This window comes from Buteo buteo, chromosome 3 (genome assembly GCF_964188355.1).
Source record: "Buteo buteo chromosome 3, bButBut1.hap1.1, whole genome shotgun sequence".
Lineage (NCBI taxonomy): Eukaryota > Metazoa > Chordata > Aves > Accipitriformes > Accipitridae > Buteo > Buteo buteo.
In genome coordinates, this window is record NC_134173.1 from 19,603,186 (window position 1) to 19,622,870 (window position 19,685).

Genomic DNA, 19,685 nt, shown 5'->3' on the forward strand with positions numbered 1-19,685 from the left:
ATGGGAAGAGTAAGATTTCTTAGCTGTTGTGTTTTGTCAAACTAGGTGTTTGTTTTGTGAGTGCACATTACCGACAGCTGTCTGAGTGTGAAAGGAATTTAAAAAAATTGAACTAATATGTAGCAAAATCTTCCTTTTGCTCATAAATTTTTCTTTCACCAGAGAAGTGCTGTCACCAGAAGCCCTTCTCGAGATCTTTAAGCTGATCCTGGTGTTTCTGTTAGAAATGGTGGCCAAATCTATCTTGAAATAACTTTGAAGAGGAGACCGTTGAAACACATTCAGTTGACTCATTTGTCCAGAGATTTATAGTCACTCATGGGCAAAGGGTGAACAGTTCTCACCCTTGACTGTTTCCAGTTGACACAGTGGACCCAGTGCTCTAGGTCCAGTAACATAAGCAGAAAGAGAGAAGTCATAATCTCTCTTCAAAATGCTCCATTAAGTGGGGATGCTTTCCAAAAGACATCTGCCAAATAGGATTTGGTTGAGAGGAACGTGTAGGGGGGATTGCCTGAGGTTTTTTTCTTGCCACTGCAGTGGTGTCCATCTTAGCGAAAGCTAATACAGCAGTTGCATAAGACACACTAATGTGATTGGTCACTGGCAAAGGCCATCACTGGTGACACCAGAAAGAAAAGGTCGAATTTTCCCCCCTTAGTCCAGAAAAAAAAAAAATCATTGTGAAAAAAACCTGATTAATGATAAGAATGTGTTTTAAGGCTATCTTCAGAAGGGAAAAAGAGGCAAGAAAATCACTGCTTTTTAAACAGCCTCTTTTGGCATCTTTTCAAAGTTCTCCAGAATCTGACAGGTATTTCTGGTCATCTGTAGAAGATATTCCTAAATGGCCAAGCATGAAAAGTTTGAAGCACAGAGGATGTCCTTTGAAGATTTTGGATGGGAATCAGAGTCAGGTTTATAATGGAAAGCAAAGTCCAAGCTGAACTGGCCTGCTGCCTCTCCACAATCCTTTGGGTTAAGTTCTGTGTTTTGGTTCATATGCATGGTATGCATCAGCTTGAAGTCATTGGTGGCATCGCATCCATTCAAACACACTGCTTGGCATGTGCTGACAAAATAGACCTCTTTATAGATGATTAATGATATGCAACCATTTAATTGGGAGTTTGCAACTTGTATTGAGCAGTAAGTAATATTGCTGGAGGAGAGTACAAAAAAACAGCAGATCAAAGAATCCCATTAGTAGTGGTGAGCTGAACAAATAAACTATGATCACTTTATACTTGTTCCAGCTAAATACGGAAAGCTGTACCACTGTTTCATGTGATAGTTTTATATTGTGTGAATAAGAAGTAGAATGAAAAGAATGAGGCAGAGAATGAAACAGAACAGGGACATTGTTTGAAAAATCCATCAAATGAATAGAAAATCCATTAATTTCAGGAACAGAGGAAATTCCTGTTTATGATATCCTTTCTTGTAGATGCTCAGGCAGGTAAGCTGTAACTTCTCTTTTTTTGTTTGTAGTGTTAGCTTCCTGAATCTGTAATGGGAACATACTTGTAGAATGGTGTATATAGGTATAAACAGACCTTCCTTTAGTATGAACTGCATAATAGATCTTGTGTTCTTGATGGTATCTTTCCTTTCTTTGAGCCTTTAAGTATCTCCTTCAATGCTTTCACAACAATGCAGATTTTCCCAGGCTTTAGATGATGTTATTTTTGAGAGGTTGCACTGCACATATGCAATCTTAAATGCCTAATTTTCTTCAAAGAAGCACCAGAGAATGGCTGACAGTCTCTTAAAGTGACTGAATCTTTTATTAGGGATTATAAATCTTTAAAAAGAAGGATTCTCAAGCTCTGGAGAATCCACTGAAGATATACCTTGGAAGAAAATGTATGTATCTGGCCTCCAGCCAAGACAATTTGGAACTGAAAGGGCTTTGTCTAAAAACATTTCTTGCACTTTGCCATATAAAGTTTCAGAATGGTCTAAACATTTAGTAACATGGACAAGAACTTGGTTTAAAGCTTATCCAAGCAAGTGAAACAAAAAATGACATTTCTCCAGAAGTCAGTCAGAAAAAGCCAAACAAATAAGTGAAGACAACCTGGTTATGAATAAATTACAAAGCACAAAACAAATGACTGCTTAGTATTCATGTATTTTCTGAGAAGCCCGATGTGTATTTGCTGCCATGTAAAAGAAGTAGCAGTTGCAGACCGAAGCACCCTTTCTGAAATGCCTCTTCCCTTGAGAAGATGCTAGTTGGTCACTGTTCTAGAAGGCATGGATAAAAAGCTTTTAACTGCAATATAAACAGTGGCAGAAAAAGAACATATTTCCAAATGCTTGATTTTCTTCTCTCTGGAGAAATACTTGAGTTCAACAATGATAAATACAGTCTAAGGAAGAGATTTCCTGAAATTTTCTTGTCTTTCCACCCCCAGATTTCTCAGGGGATATGTGCTTGACCCCAAGGGAGAGCATAACCAAAGGGCTTTGAAACAGAAATAAAAATGAAGAATAAACGTAGGAGCTTTTAAAATGAAACAGGATTTAAAGCGACTTCACTGAGCATAATCTTTTCCCACAGTCTCTAATGCTGGAAAATTCTCATTTCAGTTCCCAAGCAGTTTTCAGACGTTCTCCTAGACATTGACAGGGAAAAAGTTGGGATCATAATATACTTTTTTTCTCTTAAGAGCAGAAAAAATATGACCAGCCAGTCATTGAACTTTACTCTTTAATACCTGCACCCTGGGAACCATCACCAAGTGAGTCAGGTGAAGTCTCTCAAAGGCTGCTGTAATGCCTTTCTTGGAACTACACTTCTAAATTAGGTTAGTGAGAGAGGATCTGCAAATCATCATTACAGGCTTCCTGTCATGTTTGTCGTACAAAGCAGGTAAACATTTCGTTACTAATAAAATGATCCTCAACAAACAACACAGCTTTGGATTTGGGAATTTTTAAAGCAGATGGAAGCATGAAGGAAGGACCTCACTAGTGAAAGTAAGAGAATATTAGTCCTTGGAGGGGGCATGACCAACAGCAACAGTAGAGACTAAGACCTATAGGATCCACAGCACTAAATTTGAAGAAGTCCATTGAAATAAGGGAGCTAATTTTCAGAAGGTTTGATGTTGCTGTTGGCAAAGGCAAAATCAATGAAACGGCCTTCTGAAGGCTGAAATGGAGCTACATGGAAGGGCTTTGGGGATGGAGGCTTGGTGAGAAATCAGCGATGTTGGGATTAGAAGGGGAAATGCACTGTAACGCAGGGTCACACAGACTACTAAGAATGTAAGGAATAGGAGAGAGGGAAGAGGGGAAAGAAAGAAGAAATCTGGGGAGTAGGGGTAGCTTACAGAATGCATATATCTAGGGATAACATGCCTGGAGGAGAGGGACAGGGTAGTCATCAGAGAGGGCTGTGGGAAGAGTCTTGGGGTTATGTGGAGGTGGGGTAGCCACACTCAAAGCAAAACAGGTGGTTGATAAGGGAGGGCAATGAAGCTGCATAACAGCAGCTCCTCCAGCATGAAGCAGCATTAAGCTATATTGGTCAGTGCAACAGCACGACAGGCTCTCACTGGCGTGTAAGCAGAAGCGTGTTCTTTCCCTAAACTTCAAAGTGCTGGCTGAGGACAAACAGCTTTCCTCAAAGGGCTTGTCAGCTGCAGCATCAGCACCTCTCAGAGCCTGCAGGCAGAGGTCCGGACACTGAACTGGCCACAGCCAAACACATTATTGGGCATACCGGGAAAACAACTACACCTAGAGCAATCTTTTTGCAACTGACTGGATTGTGTTACAGTTAAAAATTAATTCCTGTGGAAATAAAATATTGAAGCAATCATGATAAGACTCATGAAGCTTTAGTAGAGAAAAGCAGATCATTTGATATGGAGAGCCATCTGAGGTTACAATACCTTTGATGGATGGGTGGAATGAACTTCAGACTTTGTCTTCTTTGGTTTTGAGCAAAGTGATATGGTAAATTTTTCCAAAATGTTATCCAGAGTATCAGTGCATTCTGCCAACAACACAGTTGGCAAATCAACATTTTTTATTTTTTGTTCATCTTTCAGGCTTCTTCCGGATAACGTCTCATTCAGAGGTTATCATGTTACCAAAAGCCATAGTTTGATGCTCTTGGTACACTGGTGTAATGGCTAACCTTCCTCAGACTTGTGGCTGTATTCCTGGCCTCCAGCTACAGTCTCCCACCTTTGCAATCATCACACCAGCAGTGAGTTGGTTCATAGGCTGAATGGACAGAAAAGTATCTCTTCCTTCTGTCCTCCCCCAAAATAAATAGGCTTTTGCAAATTTGCTTCTTGAAACCAGTTCAAAGAACCAAAGCCAAAGAAAGGGCTGGAATACAGAGCTGAGGGGATGAAGGGGAGTGGGATGGTCCCCTTGGGAGGCAGCTGCTCAGATTTTTTAGGTGTATTGTTAAATACCACATCCTGAGGGTGGCCTCTGCTTTCTGTGACTGGATGCAGATTTAAAGACCACTTAGAAGATGAGGTTTGGAAGGTTTACATGGCATTAAATAAATGATCTGTGTGGTCTGCCGTGAAAGCATAAAATATGGTATATGCTATCCAAGACTAAGCATTTTGTGCTGTCTATGAAGAAGTTTTCAAACAGAGGGTAAGCACCCTTACTGACCTGGGTTTGTGTAGGGTCTTTTTGGCTGTTGGAGTGGCTTTGTGCTTCAGTCTCCCACTGTTGCATTATAATCTCCAGAGCAAGGAACTGAAACTCCTCACTTCCTAACTTTCTGGGGTTTGAGTCAGAATGTAAAGATTTGCATCTGAGAATGTGTCGAGTGATTTGAGAGGCAATATGTTGAAAACTCCCTCGCCAAGACACATCTTCATTCCTGCTCTTACAGCACTCAACCTACCTATATCATTATAACTGTTGACTGTGACTCAACCAAATGCCATGTGTATATGTCAGAAGGTTTGAATCCAGCCAGTTCTAGTTGTCTTTAAGAGTCAGAGTCCATTTTTATTGAAGAGTATTAGGATATTGCTGTTTGTTTGATCAATTCAGTTCCATTTGGGGCTTTTCTCAAAAGATGCTGATTCATTTTGTTGGTAGCAGAGGGCAATATTTTTGAAATATTGCAATTGTTAAAGCAGTGTCAGGAAGGTGATCTCTTCCTAGCCATCCCACGCATCAATAGTGATTATTAAAGGAACACCAAATATTATGGTCATTTTTTCTGGAGAAACAGTGAGAGCACCATTTCCAGTGCATATTAAGTTAGTGAAGACCTGTTCAACTGATGGCTTCCACTTCTTTATTTTCCCAGTATGTATTGATCCTTCATTAATGTTTTATCACCCAAAACCCAGTAGCATCTCTAAAGTCATGACATTTCTAGACTTCACAGGCAGTAGTCCATAAATTTCTTAAATGTTTGTGGGAAGTAAACATAAAGGAGCTTTCTTGTTACCTTTCGTTAAATGCCTTTTTGGTTGGCTTCGGCAAGTGAAATGTATAACCCAGGCCTATAAATGTAGGGCTATAAATACATACTCCTAGAAAGTTCTGAGCCTGAGAACGTCAAGCAGCAGGGGCCTTTTTATGTGGCTTCATACAGTGCGTTTAGTTCATTTACTCCTTACGTGGTTTGGCTTAGGTATCTGTGTACTCCTATAGTGCTGTCTCCCTGCCTGGTTTCCTGACAAATCTAGTTTCGCAGCCTGGGTGAACAGACCCTGAAAACACAGTTACATCTGGAATCAAAACACTAAATGGGGGGAAGCTAAGAATTAGTTGGTTTTGCAGTGTTTAGCTATATGCAGTATTCGGTATTGCTTTTGGCAGATATTCTTATTTGAAAGCTCACTGAGTCAATATTAAGTCAAGATTTTCAGGAATCTGAAAATACCAAATTGTTTCTCACTCTTTCCCAGTGTGGGCCAGGCTGATTTCAGATAGCTCTGTCTTGTAGCTTTCTGGCAAATGTTTCAGTAAATTCTATCACATTTACGTTCTGTAGAAACCTTTTACCCCTCAAAACTTTTACAGTTCATCTCCATTGGAGAAAGATATTTTTAGCAGCTGTCTTTGAAAACTAGGCTTTTAACCAGACTGAATTCCCTAGAAGTCATCAATAAATACAGAATTGTTTGCAGTGGAGTACTGTAGCTGGCTTTTTAAGATACATTTGCTATAATATTGCTCAGACTTCTTAAAAGATGATCTCAGATAGCTTTTAAATTGCATAGGTAGCATTGCCAGATAATATCACTCTATCATGAAGTTTGGTGAGAACATGTTTCCCCCCCCTTTCATGATACAAGGCTTAATCCTGCGTGATGCAAAGTGCCCTGACCAGATGTAGCAAGGTGCTTACGCACAGGAATGAGCTACAATAGAGCATATGAGGCAGGCAGACCCATGAATGAGCTAAGACGCACTGACTTTGGTGTTAGTCTTGAGCAGGAGCACAAATGCTCAACTGGAATAAGAATGCTCAGAAGACCTTAGACACGAGTGTCAGCCGGTAGTGCAGAAAGAGGAAAGGTAGCATTGCCCTCAGAAAATGGTAACTTTTTCTCCTTTTCCTTCCAGGTCCTACTTAGATATGTATAAAGTGGTAATATTTAGTTACCTCTTCTGGTTTGTGCTTACTATAATCTTCATAACGGGAACCACGAGGATCAGCATATTCTGTATGGGCTACTTGGTAGCCTGCTTTTATTTCCTTCTCTTTGGTGGAGATCTGTTGCTGAAGCCCATCAGGAGCATTCTGCGTTACTGGGACTGGCTGATTGCCTACAATGTCTTCGTGATCACAATGAAGAACATCCTCTCAGTAAGTAGCTGCTGTCTCTCCTCTGCCCTCAGCGCTTTGGTTTCATTGGAAGTGTGCACAGTGCATTGAGTGGTCATTAAAAATCCTTTTTCAGGACCACAGCCTTCTGCAAGCACAGAGCAGGCTCCATTTTAATTCAGAAACCGCAAGTGCATATCCAGGGAATGGTAATGCATATACATTATAGGAAAATGTGCACCCTTGTATTCAGTCAGGCTCTGTGAAAGCTCACAAGCTCTTTTCAAAGGGCAAGGTTCTGGTTTCTTTCCCTAGTAAAGTCTTTCCTTAGAAGTCTTGTGAAAATCTCAGTGGAGTGAGAAATGAGTAAGAAGTGCAAAATTAGTCATACTGTCGATAAATAGTGCACATTTAATTAAACCTTTTCTTTAAAACCAGAATTTTCAAGCCTAGGACTAGATGCAGTTGTTGTGTGATGTAATGTAATTAGCGAAGTTGACTACAAAATTACATACTGTATTCCTGTTTTCTTTAGAACTAGTGTGAAATTCAGGTGTAAACAGATATATTTGATAATTAAATGTCAAATTCTTCTGCAAAATATTAAAGATTCTCTTACATTAATTAACTCTTCAGAGTGGATTCTTGCAGTGGCACTGATAGGTGATTGAGACAAGCCAGTAATTTAAATCTTTCTGAAAGATAAATTTAGATTTATTCCTGGCAATTGCTTTTTAGCTTTGAACATTTTTAGTGCTGGACTGAAAAAAGCAGACATTTTTCTCTTTACATTTATATAAGTCACTGTACTGAAATAAAATTGATTTATGGGTGGTTTGAATTTGCAAATGTTCTAAATGCTTACATATGTGCTTCATTTTATGCTTGGGAATTTAGTGGAGCTACGCGTGTGTTAAGCTTGTCCATGTATGTTTGCAATATTAAGTCAGTGATTTATAAAAGTTGCTTAGCTGTCACATTGCATCATGTGCCAGACATATCACTTTCTCTGCAAAAACACAAACAAAACCCGCATACCTCCTATCTCACTGATAGTCAAAAGAACAAATTCTTGCTATTTAAGTGATGTGTGTCACTGGTAAAGAGACCTCTTTCTTCTAATATCTGTTTTACTAATAAGATATAATACAGCCAATGGCAGTCACAATATTCTCCTATAATGTAAAGAGGTGCAATACTTATGTTTATTTCTGCTATGTTCTGTTATATGAAATTGTTCTTTTGCTTTCCAGATAGGAGCATGCGGCTACATTGAATCATTAATTAAGAATAGTTGCTGGTTGATTCAGGCATTTAGCCTGGCTTGTACAGTTAAAGGCTACCGTATTCGTAAGTATAGCTTGTTTTTCTTCATAATTTTCTATAAATAAAGAATCACCTTCAAAATCTTCTACCATATTTAAGTTGTGCCCCCTCCTGACATACTACTTTGTGAAAATATACCTGCAAGTTCAGTTGATAAAGCTTGGTCCTATATTGACTAGCAAGAAAGAATATTGAAAATATTTCACAGAACCAAAGGAGATACATATACTGAGAGAGCTATCAACCCCCCCCACACACACCCACAACCGGCATTTGCTGTAAATGGACAATTGGGTGATACCAGCGCTTAACCCAGTTTCCTTGTGTGTGCAGGTACAGTTTCACTGTACAACTTGAGCTAAAATGTCACTCACCATCACTGCAAGGAGAGGGCACCTTCTCCCAGCTGCAGACTCCCATTCCTCCCTGTGTGCCAGGTCTTACGTTCAGTTCCTCAAAGGGTAAACCAGTTCAGCTCACTGAAATGGCAAGAGGCTAAGTCAGCATAAAAGTGGTAATTTTTTGCAGTCATAGTGAGTTTGGGCAATTTTTTTTTTACAGTTAGTCTCGTGTTTGTGGTGATAACAGGGAGGGAGTGGATAGTGTACATGGATGGAAGTGAGAGAAGGCAGGAATGAATTACGGAGAGCAAGACACTTCACCTCTCAGTGAGCTATTAATTTGGCTCCACTTTGTCTTGACACCCTGTATTGATGGTTTGAAAACACCTGATTTTTTTCTGTGTCTTTTGCTGAATTTAAAGAACAATTTCATCCTAGTGAGTCGCCAGCAAAGTTCTGAATTACTGTCTTCATGTCTGATCCTAATAGATAAGTGGGGAGTAGGGGAAAAGAAAGGAAATATGAAGAGGCAAATTCACAAGATAAATGCTTCTCAGTAGTTCTTGTATTATCCAAAACTTTTTGAGCAGCAACAGAAACTTAGACACAGGTTTCTGTCTCCCCATGGGATGGGCACAGCAGGCTTTGATGCTCTTGGAGCCTGACCCTCCAGACCTATTAGACTGGCTTACTTGATTGTAAAGCCAGCTTCGAGCCAGAGTCTGTCCCTTGAGTCCTTCTACTCCATTCTGTAGGGCAGCATAGGCTACTTAGTTTATAGTCTAGCTCCACAAAACCCAGTTTTAATTTTTTAATATCCCCAAGAGAACTGTCTTTTAGAGAAGAAAGAAAGAAACAAAGAAAGAAAGAAAGAGAAAGAAAGAAATAGCCCAAGCCAAAAGCTGGAGGTTGGAGGAATGGGATTTCCTCTCTGCCTGTCTTCTCCTACCCCAAAGGAAGCAGTTTTGTGGTTTCAAATATTTTTTCTCTTATGCAATGGAAAGAAACATTCAACTGAGTTGTGGAGAGGAAAAATAAAAATATTAGATGGTGGCAATCAAAAAATTATTTTGTCAAAAAATAAAACGCTTCTTTCTCATGTTGATAGTGTTCTTAATAGAACAATGAGACAGAATGTCACTTTGAAGTGAAAAAAAATTGAAACATGCCATTTTAGGAAATACTGAAATCAAATATTTCAGGCTAACAAAAAATACTTTTTTCCCATTCTTTGTTTTCAAGTACTTGTTAGGATAGGGTGAATTCATTTGCAAATGGCTCACTTTCAGTGAATTCTCAGTTTTCATGGGATATCACATTGCTGGAAGCTTTCCAGTTTGCTGTAAAAGGAAATACAGTGTACTTGAAATGGAAATGCATGTCAGGTTTCTTAAGAAAAATCTAATTACATTACCTCAATTCAAATAATTTTAAAGGCTAAGATTATTTAATTGGTTAAACATTATAAAAGAATACTTAACAGTCCTTATGCTGTTGGTGTCTTTTTCCAGCAACCAACAATCTAGATTGTAAACTGCCCAGTGGAGAAGCAGGAATCATTTGGGACAGTATATGTTTTGCTTTCCTGCTGCTGCAAAGGAGAGTCTTCATGAGTTACTACTTCCTGCATGTGGTTGCAGATATAAAAGCTTCTCAGATCCTAGCATCAAGGTAACATAAAGTTTTAAAAAATTAAATGAAACGGCTCAAGTGTCTCATGGCTACAGTACTTACTTGTTTGCAATAGATAGTACCAAAATAGTCCTTTAACATTGGTTTAAACAATCCATGCTAAATTCATAACTGCAAACCCAACTCTGAGAAAGCACACATGAGAAAACAAATCAGTTGAGAACCTGATAGAAATTAAACCATCTTTCCTACCAAACAGCATCTGCTGCTCTCACAGCCCTTATTAAAAGCTGTGAAAGTTGGTGTGTGTTGCAGCATTCTCTCCACATCAATATGTATGAGAGCAAATGACAGAGTTTCTAAGCCTTGGAAAGAAAGCACTCTGCTATCAGAGCCTGTTTGAGACAATGGGCCTTACAAATCACGACTCCAAAAGCGTTACGTGAGGAAAAATACAGGAAAGTTATGGCATCTGGCTTGGGAAGATCATCAGGAAGACGGTCGGGAAGTGTCACATCACTGCACACAGACAAGCTGTGGCAAGGAAGTATCACCCTCTTTGGGCCTGATATTTACACTTTCCCACAAGCATCCGCTCAAAGCTGTCACTAGCACAACCATTCACATGGTTTTTAATAAGAAGGCAGATCAGGAATGAAATTATGGTTTTAATTTCAGTATGATTTCTAAGGAATTATTTTTGTCAATACTGGATTAAAGGTATTGTGGCATTTTTCTTTTTTCCTGAAAAACATGTGGACATTGATTTCTGTCTGTGTTTGAGGGCAAAATTTGACTTGCGTGTCCTGACAGGAAGTATTTTTTTATCTTCCTCTTCTCCCCCCTCCAGGGATTACTTTAAAAAGGGGACATGTATATCTGCCCATACTGAACAAAATTCACCACTGTAAACAGGGCTGCCAAAAGATTTATACCTCCATCCCATATTGTCCTTCAGACTTTTGCTCTGGGGTGAATTTCACTGATGCCCAAGACTGCTGGATACCACCTTTTTGTAGCTTTTTTGTACGCTGTGTTCACAGTGAAAATAGCACAAAGCAAAATCATGAGTATCCAAATGCCTCCTAAATGGGAAAGTTTGCATCCAGAAGGAGAGAGCAGGCTCATGTAAAAGGTGCTGGCCTGGGCTGAAAGAAACAGGTTTGGTTCCTACTTCCAGCTTTGTGTCTTTTGGTAAGTTACTGAACCTACCCACGCTTGAGTTCTCCAGCAGCAGAAGTGGAGACGTGCTGGCCTATGTCAGGAGCTTTGTAAAGATGAATGTATTAATGACCAGGAAGTGCTGAGATATTACAGGAAGGAGGGTAATATAAATATAGTGATATAATTAATTTTTTTAGTTAGCTGCTTGCCTTGGCTAAAATCCAAGCTTTGACTTTACATGGACAATGGAGAAGGTCAGGTTTGGATTCAGACAGCATGGTCTGAGCCTGTCTTCTAGTGAAAGTTAATATTGTGAAAAATAAATACCTCGCCTAAATAAGATTAAATTGTGATTCAAACAATTGCAATGAGGAACCAGTGACAGTTTTCAATAATCCCTAAGAATTCAGGTGTGATCAAGTTGCTAAGGAGAACGTGTGCTTCTTTGTTGTACTTTACCGTACTTGGGGACAATAATGATGCCTAGTCTTGATTGTATTCCTTTGAAAAAAATGTAGTTGTGGTTATCCTGCGTATTACATGGAAGAATGAATAATCTCACAGAAAACATGGTTGAAAAATTAATTAGAAGTAGACTTCTGAAACTATAGCTGTTCTTACTGAATTCCTGACAAAAGAAAGGCTTTAAATCTATGCTACTTCTTTGAGAGAGACTTCGAGGCTCTTTGACAGTCTTCAAGAGCTGATGAGTGAATAATGAAGAATAGCCAAGATGTGTGATCTGGACATCCAAATCAATGAGTCCATTACATTTCTAATGACATGAAGTTAGAAGCTGTATTCTTTCGGCACACCAGAAACTTGTTCAAGGATTTGTGTCATCAGATTGAAAGCACTGTAGTGTTCAGAGGGTAAAAGTGAAGCTGAAGCTATGCTCGTCATGGCCCTGGATAAAGCTGGACTTTGCTCACAACTTCCAGGGGGCTGAGGCAGAGGGACAAGGTGATTGTAACGTTGACATGACTATAAAGACCAAATCCTGGAGGTGTGCAAGAAGTCCTAGCTCGGCCTTGAACCCACCCATGTTCTGTGTCCTTGAGGACTGGAAACTGAATTCCTTGAACAGCTGCTAGAGGGACTTCCAGGCTGAATAGGGATCACAGTATTTGGGCCCAGATCTTGAAATGATTGACTGTAAACAGATTAGTATTCTGGAGTAATTGATTGTTTCTTTCAGGCCTTGGATTAGTTTTGTTTTATGCAGATGAAGTCGTGTACAGAAGGAACACAGAGTTCTCTGTGATTAGCTGGCATAAAGGAACTTAGAAACATTTAATGTTTCCTTTCCTTTTTTCCTTTCTTCTGCCCCCATTTCTGCTGTAGGGGTGCTGAGCTTTTCCAGGCTACAATTGTCAAGGCTGTAAAGGCAAGAATTGAAGAGGAAAAAAAATCAATGGATCAACTGAAAAGACAGTATGTATTTAATGTATTTTTATATATATACACACATATATGTGCATGTATTTCACTGATTGTTGGTATTTATCTAGCACCTTCTTTTATAGAAATGCTGATCAGGTTTTGAAGTGTGATTTTGCAATTACAAAAATTACTCTCTGGGCATTCAGAGATCTTAGGTATTCCAATAGTATGTAGTTTTAGAGTAATCTTTTCCAAAAAGACAACATACAGCAGAATCTAAATCATTTAAACATAGAATTACATTTCTAGGACCAAAGATTGTGAGGTTAACATAAAGAATCAAAGTGGAATGGACTGACTTACCTGCTCCTCAGTGAGCCTGAAATTGTAATGGAAACAGATGTTTCCTGTAAATCAAGAGAGAAGGTGTGAACCCTCCTGCTTATTCTGAAGGTTTTTCTAAACCTTAGAAATCCAGTGATGACAGGTTAAGAAAATCAGCTTTTAACTGTTCCACACCTGAGTAACCTAGTAACGTGACCATACAGTCTTCTCTTTAAGAGATGATCTGTATCTCTGCTATGTTTTTTCTTTGGTAGAGGTCCAGCTCAATTGTAGTTTTGGGTTATCCTGTTTTGTGTAGTATGAATGCATGCAATGCAGATGAAATGGGGGGGAGGGGGGGGAATCTTTTTTCCTCTTTCTTTCCCTCCACTAATTATCCTGCTGTTCTCTCAATTTGTCTCTCCCCATCTCTCAGAAGAGTAGGACAGTCAAATGCAAATCCCCAATGAAACTCATGAAAGGGTAGGCAGATTACTAATCAGAAGTGCCATATTAACCCTGTCTCACTTGAAAGTGCAAGCCTAGATGGTTAGAAAATAGGAGACTGAGACACAGGAACTGGATTTAAAAAAAAAAAACAACCAGAAATTGGAACAGCAAAGGGCCTAGGTGGGGAAGCTGTAGTTAAGAGCCACCCAAATAGCCTGAAATCACTACGGGCTAAGGAAGCTGAGTAGCATCCTGGCCCTGCTGCAATGGATGACAATATTCTCACTGACTTCACCATTATTAGGATTTTGTTCTGTGTGTCTGTATTCCTGGTAAAATTTTCTGGATGCCTGTTGCTTCCGTTTCATTTGTGGTTCTTCTGCTAGTGCTTGAGTGCAAAATATGTATGTTTACCTTCACTGAAGATATTTGCATTCAGCTTAACTGGCCTGGAGATCCTTTCTGTTTATACAGCCAGTAAGCCACTCTGCTTTCTGTTGGGTGCAGCCAGCATGCTTCTTTACTAATTGCAAAAAGCTTTCAAAGCTCCTCCACCACCATGCATTAAAAGCCGTAACTGCTTCCTAACCAGATGTCAAAGCCCGCACCTGACAGCTTCTTCCGTGCCTGCATAATTGAAGAAGCATCAGCAGGCTGCAGGGACCGGGCTCCCTACCCGCGTGCCTGGGGTTTCCCCCCAGTGATGTATTGGGCTGTTGCTGTTGCTGCTCTGTGCTTGTGTCAGTCTTATCCCAATTGACAGGACGTGCCTGTCTTGGAAATCATTTATTTCTGTTAGTTCTGCAGAGTTTAAGATCAAGGAGATGATACTACTTGCAATAATGCCAAAGCTGATGTATGTTTCTCTAAAAATCGCTAGTTTGTATTTGGAGGATGTCTGGCTTCAAAATTAGAGGGTGCTTGTTTTATTTCATTCAATAATGTGCATCAGTATTTCATACCATTTAGGCTGGTTAGGATGAAGGGCATGGCCAGAAGTTCTGAACAACCAAGTTGTCCTGACTGATGTAGCATCGCTTCAGGAGCAGATAAATGATACAGGGAAAGAAATCTAATTATCTATTGAATAATAGCAACTAGCTGAGATGAAAGAGTTTTTTCCTCTCTAATGGGTGGTTCTTCCCTAACAAATGGACAGATTAATAAATGTATTGAAGTCCATTTTGATCACTGAAGTTAGTGAATCATTTGCTTCTAATCCAGTTGTATTGAAAGAACTTACTCCTGTTGATTTCAGGGTTTTTTTACTACCATTTTTCAAACTGTGAAAACACAGAAGTCTTAAAAGACCAGATTGTGCTAACTCTACAGGATTGCAAGAAGCAGAATTGAAGGCTTGCCTACATCTGGACAAAACTGAACCAGTTTAAGTCTTTTGCATTTCTAGATACGTGGGACAAAGGAGCTTCAGGAGTGAAGACGTAGCACAAATAGTGCAGGAACAGCCACATGCCTGGTTCAGAGTGGCAAATTTCAGGAAAACCACTGCATTAGGCAGAAGTCCATTTTTCTCAGAGCTTCATTTGCTGTGTTGTAGCTCCTGACAACAATTCTTTCCTTTTTAAACGATAAGAGATAGTTGAGGGGGAATAGGTAAAACACTCATGTGATAGCATGCACCCCAGCTCTCACTGAGCAGTGGGCAAACATCTAGGCTTGACCCTTCCAGCCAGCCCCTTCAGAGCCATTTAACTCCTTATGTTTAAGGGCAGGGTTAATGACAGTGTGGAATGTATCTTTCCATTAGAAATGTTGGAGTGCGTGGGTGTGAATGGATGTGTTTAACACTTGTTTTTCAGAGTGGGTCAGAAAGGGTGAAGACATCAATCTAATAAGATTCTTCCTTTTGCTAGAATGGATCGCATCAAAGCCAGGCAGCAAAAATACAAAAAGGGTAAAGAGAGGATGCTAAGCATGACCCAGGAGTCCTCAGAGGGGCCAGAGGTTCGGAAGGTTTCTGAAGAAGATGACGAAGGTACCATTAGCTATTGTTGTACCGTAACTGCGGTTGAGCGCTAAGGACCTAATAGATGGACAAATGATAAATTGTTCTTCAAAACTGTCATCATATAACAAGGTTGTTAGCTCAGTACCAGTTTGGAATTTGATTTAGCCAAAAAAATGTGGGATTTTTGTACTGCAAGAAGGTTTAGAGAAAATGGTTTTCTGTAAGGTTACTTTTGGTTAATTTTCAGTTGTTGGCAAAGAGCTGAATAGCAGCAGAAGTTTGTTTTGAACAAAGTCATTATATATAAACCACAGTGTTACAAATAGGTAGCAGTCACATTTCTCCAGCAACATTTTCTGGATGCTGTGAGGTTTTTTTAGTCACTGAAATGTTTCGTACTTTTAAATGTGGTTTAAAACATGGGAACAGATAAAATGATACCTATCTAGTGCCACAGTTCTAGCACTGACTTGGGATCAGCACTTACTGGATTTAAACTTTTTGGAGCCTGAAATGTAAGGGGATTTGAGATGAGGGAAAATATTTTCCTCCTGAAATTACACTAAACTGTGACTGTGTGTTTTAAAACACAAACCTGAACTTTTTAGCTGTTTTAGAGTAGAATGCTGTTTTAACTGCTGCATAAACCGGAGTATTTCTGCTTAGTGGTCATGCTTCTGAATAATTTTAATATTGAATGTGTTCAGTAGATCTAACATCTGAAGTGCTCATGAAATTTTAGCTCTTTTGAGAGAAATTAAAAATGACTAATCAGTGTAAGAAGCATGTTTCTCATTTTGTAAAATTAATATTTGGACATATTTTATTTTAGGAGAAGCAGACAAAGAGAAAGCCAAGGGCAAAAAAAAGCTGTGGTGGCGGCCTTGGGTTGATCATGCTTCCAGTAGGTTTTCTCAATCATCTTACAAATATGTGGATTTAACCCTTATATCCTTGACCAGAATGAAGGCATTCCCATGACCTGTTTGTTTTATGCCTGATTTTATGATTGTGACTTGATAGAAGGCTTGTTTTTTTCAAAACAAGATTTTCCAAATCTTCAAGGAGTGAGTTTAACCATGTTTTGAACTTCTGTGTGTTGGAAGCATAGCTAGCTCATGATACTTTGGGCATTCTTAGAAAAATATCAAACCAGATAAACATGTACCAAAAAGCATCTTACTTTGGCCTCAAAAGTCTTAACTCCCCCCTACTGCAAAGCACAGTATATTTAAAAATTTGAAGATGAAGGTTTGCCAGTGCATTCTAAGATCAGTCATAATTTCTTTTTCATATACACACATCATACATCTTTTTTCATGGTTCATCAGTCATTCTACTGTCAGCTGTGGAAATCTGAGTACCACAGTAAGGCAGCAAGACTATTCCCAGGACTAGGCTCTGTAGAGCTCAGCTGAATATCTCTGATCACAATTTAATGTACTGTTGATGCCAGTTGTTATTTCCATTTTTTTGTGTTTAACTGACAGCAGAAATCTGTTCAGCCTTGTGCACAAGAAATTATTAGCCTGTATCGCTCATACCATTGTTGCATTATGATAAGTTAGTTTGGTTTTAGCCCACTCCAGACATACAATACAGTTCTTCCCTATGTTGTGGATTGGGTAAAACAAGAAAACTGAGTAGACTGCAATCTCTCTCTTCTATTGGATCTTTGTTGAAGGAACTCAGACATGAGGTATTTAATAACCTCTGAAGATTTAAAAAATATTCAAGGGTATAGCACTGACCAGAGTTAAATATGAATGTCTATATTGTGCCCGGTCATTTAGTTTAAAAGAGTTACTCCAAGTAACACTTACACATCTACATACTGCTTCATTTACCTGTGTGTATTTATTTATAACTCCAGCATATATATTTGCCAACAGCGTTAAACAGAATGTCGTATGCTTATTTCTATCAAGTCACAAGTAAACTGTGCCTCTCTTTATTTTTCTAAAGGGCACACTGCCACTTTAGAGAGACCTATCCCTTTTCAAAAGTCTTATGAAAATAAACTTCTTGCCCTTTAGTTTCATTAAGAACAACAATGACAAAACAGATCAAAACTAAAATTTGCGAGTTTTTGCTGTAGAATTTCAAGCTATGGTGATTTTGAAGGAATGGGATATGGTCTTTTGTTTATTCACCACTGGTTTTGTAATAAGAAGAACTGCTCAAAGAGAGACATTGACTTTGGCTTCTACTTATTTCACCCTCATTATTTAATGTTCTTAGGTGGCAACTTGCATTTTGGTATTTAAACAGTGAGCATTCTTGAAATTATTTACTGCAATAATGCAAAACCTTGTGGGAAACATCACAGACCCTGATCCTGCAAACATGGTTGCCTGCCATGTCGCTTGCATCCACACTCACTGAAACGTGGCCCTGACACTCAGTGTTCACAGACATACAGACTAGAAATAGACTGATATTCCCCATCTGTCCTTTTTGAAACACTGTACTATAACTGCAGCATTCTGCTACACATGGGTGTTCATCTCAGTAACTGAGTTTGTGGCTGTGCCTGTATATATGTATATATTGAAGTCATTCAAGCTTGAAGTTTCATGCCAATTCTGATATTTAATTTAGATTTTTATTGTTATTTTTTATACCACTTGTTATGATTTTACTATACAGAAAGATACCTCATTTTGTATATCATAGGAATTAAAACACAGTCATGAATTTGGGTCTGAGTAGAACAGATAGGAAACATCAGTGAGGCTTTCCTCACTGACACTCACTCACACTCTCCCTCGCAGGGAGGTATGGTTCCTCCTGTGCTTGTGGATTACTTAGGGAGCCCCACAAAGATCAGCAGGAGTTAGGGCCACATGCTTCAAGGTCCTCAGCTTCTCCTGGGGCACAGAGTTGTGTCTGATGTAGTGCAAAGGATGGTGCTTGCAGCTGCCCTGGGGTGCTCTTTCCTTCTGGACACAAGCAGATTATGAGAGGATGCTGACGTCTCCTGCATGGCTCCCCTTCTGCCTCCTCCAGCTCATCCCACAAGGAAAGCCTGCAAGTCCCTTTTCTCAGCAGAAAGTCACACTTTGCAGTAGGAGAGGGGTCCCCCAAGTCCAGTCTGGCCATGAATTGCCTTACTAGTAGAATTTGGTGTCTTTAGTAATCCCTGTTGGTGACTAAAACACTTCTTATTCCATTCTGATGTGTGCAAGAGTGCATTATTGCTATTCAATCATACCTCCCTTGTTAGTTGTAAAAGAGATGTACTGCTACATTACAGTGTCCCCTCAGATACACTTTAACCTAAAAGTTCTGGAGGGGCATCATTGCACATTTGTTTTCTGCCAGCTCAGGTGTTCCAGGTTTGACCAGGTGCTACTCTGAGCCTTTAAGGAACTGTGCTGCAGTGGAGGTTTCCCTTAGATGTCAGACCTTATCCTGCTGATCTTCTGTGTGGACAATTTCTGTTGCTGACTACAAGATACGTTTTTGTGAAAGAGAACTGCAGACTACTGGCTCTTAAAATACATTCATCTCTTTAATGCACTTTAAATGGGCATTCTTAGAAGACCCGACACCAAATAATTAATTTGCTTGATCCAAGAAATTTCCAAACTTTCTTTTCACCTCAGTTCAGCAATTAGAACTGCTGAAGTGGACTCTCTGTCCCTCTGCAGAGCATGCATTGATGTTAAAAGTCATAACCAGGCACATGAGGCACAAAATTCCCTCTGTGAGGGAGTTTTAGGTGCTGAAGTTTGGATCCAATAGAGTTCTGGCAAATTTCACAGTGTGCTTACCCTGAGGTTTCTATGATAGTCATGTGTGGTCATCTGTGCACAGAGGATCTCTGTCAAATTCAAGGTATGATTGAATTAAAGCAATTGTTACTTTTCCAGAAACCTGTAATGAGGGTCAAATATCATTTTCAATATAAATATGTATTGCTCCATATATCCAGATTGTGTGACATTTCATCTAAGTAACTGTTACTTTAAATATCTCAGCTTAAATGTGGAAATGATTTACCAGTTTTCACTGCTGAATGTAATGCTGTGATTTTGATTTTTCTCTTGCTCATTACCTTATTTTTCATTTCTTTTGTTTCCCTTGTTCATTCATGTAGGCCTGTTACCATCTGAGAAATAAAAACATTGCTTCTGTTCAAGGATATAAGGCCTAGCTTATTCACTGTGCATCTTTACTGTATCAAGGTTTCAGAATCTTTCTGAATCCATGGGCAAAAAATTGAAACTCATTTGCGATCACGTTAATAGAATCCAAGTGATTTGCTTTAAACAAACCAAGGTTTTCCATTACCTCATCAAAGCTTAAATGTTTGAAGAAA

General features: G+C 39.2%; 1 protein-coding gene across 2 annotated transcripts in view; it reads left to right on the forward strand.

Moving 5' to 3' along the window:
• The window catches only part of PIEZO2 (piezo type mechanosensitive ion channel component 2), a 312,188-nt gene that overhangs the window by 247,136 nt on the left and 45,367 nt on the right, over positions 1 to 19,685 (forward strand). For both annotated transcript variants that reach the window (XM_075022962.1, XM_075022964.1), the window contains exons 28-33: positions 6,571 to 6,814; positions 8,026 to 8,122; positions 9,951 to 10,110; positions 12,580 to 12,669; positions 15,267 to 15,388; positions 16,194 to 16,265. In XM_075022962.1, coding sequence (XP_074879063.1) covers positions 6,571 to 6,814; positions 8,026 to 8,122; positions 9,951 to 10,110; positions 12,580 to 12,669; positions 15,267 to 15,388; positions 16,194 to 16,265 — 785 coding nt within the window. The remainder of the gene's footprint in view (positions 1 to 6,570; positions 6,815 to 8,025; positions 8,123 to 9,950; positions 10,111 to 12,579; positions 12,670 to 15,266; positions 15,389 to 16,193; positions 16,266 to 19,685) is intronic.